The following is a 10000-nucleotide window of genomic DNA, read 5'->3' as shown; positions in this document are numbered from 1 at the left end:
AAATGCCCAAAACATTTTGTTCATGGTTAATATTTCTGTAATTACTGGGTTTTTTTCCTTAAATGAAACAAAAACTAATGATGTTAATCTCTGTCAGCACAAATGAACCACAGAAAAAAAGATAAACAATAGCGTAGCAGCTTTACAAACCCCTCCTTCGTTAACGTTCAGACCAATAATATGTGGTTGTGGAACCCAGCAAAAGGAGCTTACACAATCACACACAGAGACTGAAGCGCACTTAGAGGTGCAGAGAGCGGTGCTGGCTTTGGGGACTTAGACGTGTGGTTGAGACGCTCTTAACCTCAGGCACAGTTTCGTAGAGAGGCAGCAGTTTTCAGTTCAGATGTGAATGTTCAGTTAGGACAACAACATATTCTGAGCACAGCTGGAGCGGCTTGAAGAGTCGGGACAGTAATGCATCTCATTTGTTGTCGCACAAAGACTGTTGGTCAGTCTGGAAGTGCATTTGTAATGAATCTCTACAGCTACTGTGTTTTAACTTAAGAGGAACTGGATTGAAATGTATTTAGTTCAGATTGACTTTAATGTTATGGGGTTGAACAAACTGTGAAATAAAGATTCACATATGTTATAATTTAATGCTAAATACTTTTATTTGAAATAAATTATAATCTCTCAGATGTAACAAATTACAAAACTGGTAACTAAACAGTTCACAATGTTTGAAAAATCTTACATGGCAAACAAAACTAACTTTTATCTAATACTAACGTATTATGAGCACAGCCGTGGACATATTGACAGAGAGGATAAAGGAACTTTTAATGAATGTTTTGAGAGCTATTGGTATGATTACTGCTTTGCTCATCCCCCAAAACTAAAAAACACAAAACAAACAAGACAGATAAGATAATTCTCTATATATCATTGAAGTCAGTGGTCTTTAAAGCAGTGTAGGAACAATAAAAGGCATTTCAGGGACAGATTTGACAGCTTAAGGATGCTCTATGAAACTGTTCTGGTGTTAATTACATTAGAGTAAGTCATTAATTAGATAAGAAGCTTCTTTGTGACTGACTTTGCTCTTGTTTGGTTGAAGGTGGCAGATCTGACGCAGTTCTTGATCGAGCACTGGGAGATTGTTGGAGACAACATCCCAAATCTATTGGACACAGATGAAGGTAAAGGAAAGAAAAACAGCACAGCATATCAAGGAATCCAAAATCAAACTCATCTAGTGTTTGATGTTGTAAGACTTTATAATTCAGCCATCATTTTGACACATATTTATTATTTTGCACATATTGTTTTCATTGTCTTTGTATTAAAACGCATTGAATAATAATCAAGATATGAACAAAGATATCTAAAACTAACAAACATTGACAAGAGTGTAACTTCTTGAGGGTTTATCGGTTATCGGTGCTGTCGGTATTGGTCCGATATTGACATTTTTGTTCCCTTCTCTATCCCAGTCTGTGTGTGCCCGTGTATTATTCACAGTGGGTCTTCCGTGTATCTGACTGGCCTTTTGGCGTATTCTTTGACGTTGCAATGTGGCGTAGCGGCCCCGGCGAACTGAAATAATCAAAAAGCGGACAATAAACCAGAAGAAGTTTTTGGTTTACTCTAGCTTTAGCCACGTCTCACAGTGCCACAAAATTGGTCGAGCTCTTTTTGTGAATTGTTGAGATCGGCCACATGAATAAAAAGCATAATTCAGGTACAATTTAGAGTTTATTGATCAAGAAAAGTATTTTGCTGCTCACGTACCATTAAAATAACCGTTCCAAAGCGCTCCTAGCTGACCCAGTTTGTAAGACCAGTCAAAACACATAATTGTCTACATGGAAATAGATGCGTTTAATGACATTCTGTGGAACCTTCCAGGCAAAGCAATAACATCCCCGTGGAGAGAAGCAGGTGGCGGTTCCTCCACCAAAAAAGTTACATTGTGAACCTCCAAAAACGGGGGGAAACATGGTCTGCTCGCTGATTGGCTGTTTGGGTTTCCTTTGTACGTACAGTCACTAATGTCATTTTCTTGCGCAGACTCCGTGTCCTCTCAGCCTCACGACTCGGCCTACGACAGCACAGACGCTGACGGAGACGCCGAGCAGGCCGACAGTTCCGCCGGAGACAACACCCGGAACTTCTCATCCCTGTCCAACATCGTCTCATCCTCTCCTCGAGCTCCCAAAGCCGCCTTCACCCGCCGCTGCTCCGAACCCATCATCTGCCTGTCCGCGGACTCGCCCGGCCTCCAATGCCACGGCCGGAGCCGCGACGACTGCTCCGTGCCAGCTCGCTTCTTCGCAGAGCATCCGCTGACAAAGCAAACCTCCGATGACGCCTTTTTGAGTCGCAGGAGCGCCTTCTACATCGCACAAAACAACACGGACGCCTTGCTTGGCCGTTCGACCGATCGCGTGCAAGAGTGCTCCTGCTCTTCCCTGGACAGCGCCGCGTCCAACCAATCGGACGGATCGGTTTTCACGAGCTCGCCAACCGGGTCTCCGACTTGTCAGAGGAAACCGAGCTCGCCGCAGTTCAGCCAGGACAAGCTGGAGGATAAAAAGCGCTCCGTGAAAGGCCTGCTCGGGGCAAAGAGTTTTAACCGGATCAGTCTGAAGAAGCCAGATCTGCAAAGTGAGAGTATATACCCGTGCGAAACCCTTCAAGAAGACTTACAGAGCGAAGACACGACGCCTAAACCTCGCCCGCTCTCAGCAATAGACATATTCAAACACGTAGACACCAGACTCCCGTGCGAGCCCCCGTCTTATCGACAAGCGGTCCAGAACACAGGACTGCCCCCCGCGTACAGCTCCATGACGGTCCAAGATGCTATTCAACTGGACAGGAGGTCGCGTCCGTCATCGGTCAACTATGACTGCCCCACACCTGCACATGCGCCGAGGGAGAGAGCGGGCGCAGAGACGGGGCTGGAGAGGGGGGTGAGGAGACCCAGGGCTATGTCGGAGTCTGTACCAGCAGGACGTTCGGACGCACTGCTCCGGAGATGCAGCCAGCCCCTGTTTGAAGAGTTCTCATACGCCAAGGAGTCCTACGTCTGAGCAAACCGTGTGGCGTGAAAAGGAATCAAAACAAATCTGAAATATATGCAAGACTGATATGTTGGAATTTGATTTTCTTGTGTCCAAATATGAATCTTATTGTTGCACTCCAGAGACTCAAATGAAGGTAGTTTCATTAAAACTATGGTACGTTTTATTTTCAGTTTTACTCCCGCTTGCGTCGCTCAAAACATCACAACTTCCATAGTCAAAGTCCAATGACCAATCTGAGACTGGCAGAATCCAGTCTAATCCTGGACTAAACCAGCTCCAAACCAAGACTGAAGCTCATTGTTTCACATTTCCCTGTCCGTACATATGAGGTCATACACTTTGTAATTCTACACTGCGAAAAGAATGATCTGCATGAGCTACAATGTCTTAAATTCAGAAAAATACATTAGGTTTAGAGTCGTTTTTATTAGATTGGATTTCAAGGCGTTTGAGATTTTCAACTTCCTTAAAGGTGTTGTCTGCGTTGCTAACGGTTCTGTCAGCGGAGTAAGTCAAATGGACCAAATATTGAAGTCAAATGGCACCAAATCCCCACAGATGTTCTAATTATAAGGAGCAACTAACTTTCAGGGTGTCTTCTGCTTGTCTTCATGGAGTTGTTCTTACCAGGCCTGGAATGTTCCACAGCATGGCATTAAACTTATGTTCATAGAGACAAACAATGATGCCAGAAGCCATAAAAATACCTGGAACTGAAGAAACATAGTGCATCTTTAAAATAATTTGAACTCATTTGAACTAAAATCTTCCTATTTTCATTGTTTTGACGTCTTATTTTTTGCATTGTTTCAACGTTGTGTGTACTTTGTAGTCTCTAAGCTATGGCCACATATATGCTATTGTACAGTTCTTCTTGTGAATATTTCTCTGTTGTAAATGGGACACTTTCCTTTCTCCTCACTACACTCAGGCACTTTTACACTATTTGGCTTGCCATGTGTGAATAAAGTCCAGTTTATAGAAGTAACTGTGCTTGTGCGTTGTTTGTCTTCCATACATGCCAATCGGAAACAAAGAAGACAATGCAACGAACCAGCCATTTGAGTTGAGTTTTTTTTTCAGTTGCACGTGTTGCATAATCGCGCTGCAGGCTCCGTACAGCACAGACTGTTCTGACAAATACAGAGGAAGCCAAAGCACGAGGTTTTTCTTCGAATCGCACATCCTTCATGCCATCTCTTCTTCCTCTCTGCACAAAGTTGACAGGCTCTTTCTTCTTTAAGAATGAGATGAGTGCAAATACTGTTATATGTCAAAATTACATGCAGTAAATTAACCCTTGTGTCCTGTTGGGTTCTTAGGGCATTTTATAACAGGATTCACACATTTGCTCCTCAAACAGCAGTGAAAGTGTATGAGCAGCACACACAAATTGAGTTACAAATTATCATACAAAAATCAATACATCTTAGTAGTTCTAAAAAAAGGTTTCTGCAAAACACAATCCTGTTGCAGTACACTAATTATATCGGTACATGAGTGGAAACATGTTATTGCACAACCAAGCAGACATGACCTTTTATCATATTGAACATAATAAGACGACAGTTAGCACAGCATTAGTGTTCAGTGCGTAACAGATCTTTTAGAGCGTTGGTCTCAGGGCAGTGGACGGGTAAAATGGCCTGGTGAAGCCTGTCTTGAGTTAACCCACGCCGCTCACTAGAGGGCAGAAAGTGTGCAAACAGACTTAGCAGCTTTTGTAATGTATTCACACTTTTATAAAACAAAATACAAGCGACTCTGTCCTCACAGTGAACCAGGAAAGCCTCTTGTGCAGGACTTCCATGCTGGTCCGAGCTGCTCTGTTCTGGATTGCTATAGTTGCAGTTCTGAAATATATATTTTTGGATGCACTCGACCAGTTTGCAAAGCAATAGTCCAGATGTGAAAGGACCAGAGACTGAATGACCAGATCAAAAGTATAAAAGGGTTCAAATGATGCACATCTTTGTATATTTGTGATGACTGTACTAATAATGTCTTCAATATGAGGAGTCCATGTTGAAATAGAGTCATCTGTGAAACCCAATCATTTGGCTTCATTCACCTGCTCATTGCCAGCACCATAAAAACACTTCTGGATCTCAATACCTCACATTTAGTTTTTAAAACATTAATTTTCAACTTATTTTCACAAGCTCAAGTTTGAATCACATCTAATTCTTGTTGAAGAATGTTATTTAGATGATCTGTTGTTTTGCTGATGCATAGAGTGTAACATCATTAGCATTAGAGATAAACCAAGCACTTTTCAAAACAAAAGAAATCTCATTCACAAATATAGCATACAGAAGAGGGCCAAAACAACTTCCTTGTGGAAAGCCAAATGATTGCTTTTCTAAGTTTAAAAAGGTGTCATTAAAAAGGACACATTGCCTTCGATCCGCAAGATAACTCTTCATTAAACGTATGCAGTCAGTTCACTAAGCAACAGTCAAACGCGGGACTGAAATCAATGTTGACCACACAAACCAACAGATTTTTGTCTATTTGTTTTCAGCCACTCATCAGAAAGAGCTGCCAGTGCTGTGGCTGTTGAATATCCTGCCTTGTTATCATGCTAGAGATCTGAGTTAAGACCATAAATGTCAAATTGTTCTGTATTTACTTAAACATGACCTTTTCTAATAATTTGCTTGAAAAGGTAACACCAATTGGCCTAATGTTTCCCCCCAATTCAACAATCTTCCATGATTTTGAACATATCTCCTACAAGCTATAGATTAAATACAAGACATAAAGGCTTTGCAATGTGCCTAGAAGCAAGTATGCTCCATCAAAGCGTCACATTTTATTGAGAGAAGCTTTCATTTCTTTTACAGTGATGGCCTTCAATCCAAAACTAAATTTCTTTTTCAACATATGATTTATTAGAAATCTGCTTTGATGCCAGTACTGGGTTCTCATTTATGGAACGAATCCCAGAATAAAAGCTTCCGCACTTTACAGACTCAAATTATCAGGCGGAATTAGCCTTCCAAACTTTGAGTGGTATTCACAGTGCTTCACGGTGCTTCACGTTGCTTCACGTTGCTTCACGGTGCTTCACGTTGCTTCACGTTGCTTCACGGTGCTTCACGGTGCTTCACGGTGCTTCACGGTGCTTCACGGTACTTCACGGTACTTCACGGTGCTTCACGGTGCTTCACGGTGCTTCACGGTGCTTCACGGTACTTCACGGTACTTCACGGTGCTTCACGGTGCTTCACGGTGCTTCACAGTGCTTCACGTTGCTTCACGGTGCTTCACGGTGCTTCACGGTGCTTCACGGTACTTCACGGTGCTTCACGGTGCTTCACGGTGCTTCACAGTGCTTCACGTTGCTTCACGGTGCTTCACGTTGCTTCACGGTGCTTCACGGTGCTTGTGCTTCACGGTGCTTCACGTTGCTTCACGTTGCTTCACGGTGCTTCACGTTGCTTCACGGTGCTTCACGGTGCTTCACGGTGCTTCACGGTGCTTCACGGTGCTTGTGCTTCACGGTGCTTCACGTTGCTTCACGGTGCTTCACGTTGCTTCACGGTGCTTCACGGTGCTTCACAGTGCTTCACGTTGCTTCACGGTGCTTCACGTTGCTTCACGGTGCTTCACGGTGCTTCACGGTGCTTGTGCTTCACGGTGCTTCACGGTGCTTCACGGTGCTTCACGGTGCTTGTGCTTCACGGTGCTTCACGTTGCTTCACGGTGCTTCACGTTGCTTCACGGTGCTTCACGGTGCTTCACAGTGCTTCACGTTGCTTCACGGTGCTTCACGTTGCTTCACGGTGCTTCACGGTGCTTCACGGTGCTTGTGCTTCACGGTGCTTCACGGTGCTTCACGGTGCTTCACGGTGCTTGTGCTTCACGTTGCTTCACGGTGCTTCACGTTGCTTCACGGTGCTTCACGGTGCTTCACAGTGCTTCACGTTGCTTCACGGTGCTTCACGTTGCTTCACGGTGCTTCACGGTGCTTCACGGTGCTTGTGCTTCACGGTGCTTCACGTTGCTTCACGGTGCTTCACGTTGCTTCACGGTGCTTCGCGGTGCTTCACGGTGCTTCACGGTGCTTCACGGTACTTCGTGGTGCTTCGTGGTTCAGATCTGAGAGCGCAGTATCATGGATCCCATCGAAACAGAGTTAATTCAATCATTTAGTCCGACCAGCTTTTATCTATTCTAATATCCCACTGAAGACGACCAAACACAAACACGGCGCTATCGTCGCTCACCTCATGTCCATCTGGAATAGAGTCAACCAGTTTATTCACAGTCACCAATCTTCTACAATCATTCACTCCTAATAGACAAAAAGATGATGTATTTTACTCCATGGAAATTCAAAGGGGTTCACACATTTAGTGACATCATAGGGCAGGATGGACTCAGAGAACTTATAGATTTAAAAAGATCCTATGACCTACCAGGCTCTACTTTCTTTTTCTACTTGCAACTGCGTGCTGCGATGCGTGTCCAAGGTGTTCCATGGGGATGCAACCTAAAACATCACCCACTTTATTCTATCCTGGGCAAAGGGAGAAGCAGTGGTGTTGTCTCTGACCTGTACAAATGTTGAGTAGAACCCTCACATGAGCACCTGCCCATTGAGCAGCTGTGGAAACAGAGCTTAAGGACCACTCACAGGTCAGGAATCAGGAAATAATGCAATTGAGCTATTGTTTTTTGAGCCTCCTTGTAATGTGATGATGTCAATGATAGACATTGCACAATTCAATAAAAACTTGAGTAAAAAAACACACAAATGTTTTTAGTTTTTGTTACAAATTCAGTCACTTCTATGAATGCAGGGGGTGAACCTCTCATTTTCTTGCCTAGAACATTGCTTAACATTTTTCATAATATTAATGTCACAGCTATCCTCCTTTAATTTATGCTGAAAATATTCCTTCTTTTTTTCTGTTTAATTTTGTCACCATATTTGTTGTTGACCTGCAGACACTCAATCTGTGGTGGCCTGAACTATTGGCCTTCTGTAGCTTGTCCCTTTCTTTCATTTGTAGACTGAATTTGTCTACCTTTGATAACAGTCTGGGACATGTCAACATGAGCTGATACATATCTGGACACACGGGTGACAAAGCCCATGTATCGATCTGAGTCAAAGTGTTCTGATGCTCTTTGATTTGTTGAAGTCACACAGTTAAACATTCACCCAGTGCCTCTTGCCTCCCAAGAAGGAGATCATGGTTCGGTTCCCGGGCCAGACCAGCATCAATGATCTCTCTGGGTGGAGTCTGCATGTTCTCCCCGTGTTACCGTGGGTTCTCTCCAGGTTCTCCGGCTCCTCCTACCGTCCATAGACATGCAAGTGTTAGGGAAAATGGCAACTGTAAATTGCCCCTTGTGATTGAATGTGAGAGTGAATGTTTGTCTGTGTGTCTATGTTTCTGTGTTGACCCTGTGACAAGCTGGCCCCTGTCCAGGCTGTACCCCGCCTAAGGCTCAAAGCCACTGGGACAGGCTCCAGTCACCCGCGACCCCCAACGAGAACAAGCGGTAGAAAACAACATGCAGTACGTAATTACAGCTCTTAAGTTTTTGAAAATAACTTTGGTTTGTGAATATGGACCAATGACAATATGAACTCACTTGGACATATTATGCTGTATTTTAGGTTATGCTATTGGGCATAAAGCTGAGAATTGGGGAAAGTGGAGGGGAGAGAGAGTGCATTTAGCAGAATGAGGGGCTTTAAAGCTGAAGGCAAAAGTACAAAGCTGTGAACGGCAAAACAAAACCAGATCATTTGAGCTAATTGAAAGCAAACTGAAACCATAGTGACATTTACTCTACTCAAGGCCGATGATCTTTATGTGTCGGATCCATATCCATATATCCATTATGGATCTGTTGTTGAGCAGGCTGAGCCTCACCAGGAGCGTTCTCACACTCATTATAGGGCAGGGTTATTAAGCTGGAACATCCTTAGAAAGTCCCTATCTGAAGGTTAAAGAAAGTAATTTCATGAACACTAAGTCAGGGAAAACAAACACCTTTTATTAGTCCAGGCATGTCCAAAATACTGCCCGGGGGCCAAATGTGGTCCTCAGACCAATTTTTGTTGGCCCTCCGGCTTCCTGTTAAGTTGGTCCAAACAATAAAGTAGTACTTTTACTGTGAAATTGGGAAATTCAAGAATTTTGATGTTATACCAACTTAATATTAATGTTCCAAGTCTTATTAAAGGTGGAGGCATCGAAACTATGTCAAATGCAACATTTTGAATGATTAATTTTCAATATTGACGGGTTGTTTGTGGCCCTCTGCTCCGTATAAGTTTCAAAATGCGGCCCTCGGTGAAAAAAGTTTGGACACCTCTGTATTAGTTCAAAGAGGAGACTTTTTTATCCCAGTTACTTGGACAAAATGTTTCATATCTTCAGACAGTGCCATAATTACTAGAACTTTTATTATCAAGAGTATGACATTTATATTCTCCAGAATTATAATCTCCATTGACTCATTATGTAACTCAGTTATAAACATGTTTATATTTCTACAGAGGGTGTGGAGGGTTTGAACCCACGAGTTACAATCAAATTATAACACAAAAGAAAGATTATGATAAACAAATTATGTAACAATGTAGAATGTAAGAATTGCTAAATGATAAAACAACATTGAGGGAAAAAAAATATTTATTATTCCATGTTTGTTAAACATGAATTTACTATCTATTATCTAATTATCCAGTTGGTAGCAACCGACTTATTAGATAAACAAAAAAGGAAATTAGATGTAAGACAACTGAACACTCGACTTAAGCGAAACTAAATAAACAGAACACAAAAGATGCTAAACTAGAAAACTAAGCAGAGCAAACTAGCAAAAGAGCTAAATGCAAAACAAGCAAGGACAAAAATGATAAGGCAAAACCAAATACAAAGTGGGTAACACGAAACAAAAACACGAAAGCAAATGCAAAAACAAAAGGGCAGCAGGTT

At 42.6% G+C, this 10000-nt stretch overlaps 1 protein-coding gene across 1 annotated transcript in view; it reads left to right on the top strand.

Annotated features, from left to right (window-relative positions):
* tagapb (T cell activation RhoGTPase activating protein b) overlaps positions 1–4019 on the top strand; it is a 30198-nt gene extending 26179 nt beyond the window's left edge. Inside the window, exons 13-14 of the mRNA XM_072453830.1 lie at positions 1064–1145; positions 2017–4019. Coding sequence (XP_072309931.1) covers positions 1064–1145; positions 2017–3041 — 1107 coding nt within the window. The 3' untranslated portion in view covers positions 3042–4019. The remainder of the gene's footprint in view (positions 1–1063; positions 1146–2016) is intronic.
* The last annotated feature ends 5981 nt before the right edge of the window (positions 4020–10000 follow it).

Source organism: Eucyclogobius newberryi, unplaced genomic scaffold, assembly GCF_026437365.1.
Source record: "Eucyclogobius newberryi isolate DKJ021-1_F unplaced genomic scaffold, fEucNew1.0.hap1 SCAF_1, whole genome shotgun sequence".
NCBI classification, from domain to species: Eukaryota; Metazoa; Chordata; class Actinopteri; order Gobiiformes; family Gobiidae; genus Eucyclogobius; species Eucyclogobius newberryi.
Note: the sequence above shows the minus strand (reverse complement) of the source record. Positions and strands in the feature narration are given on the sequence as shown.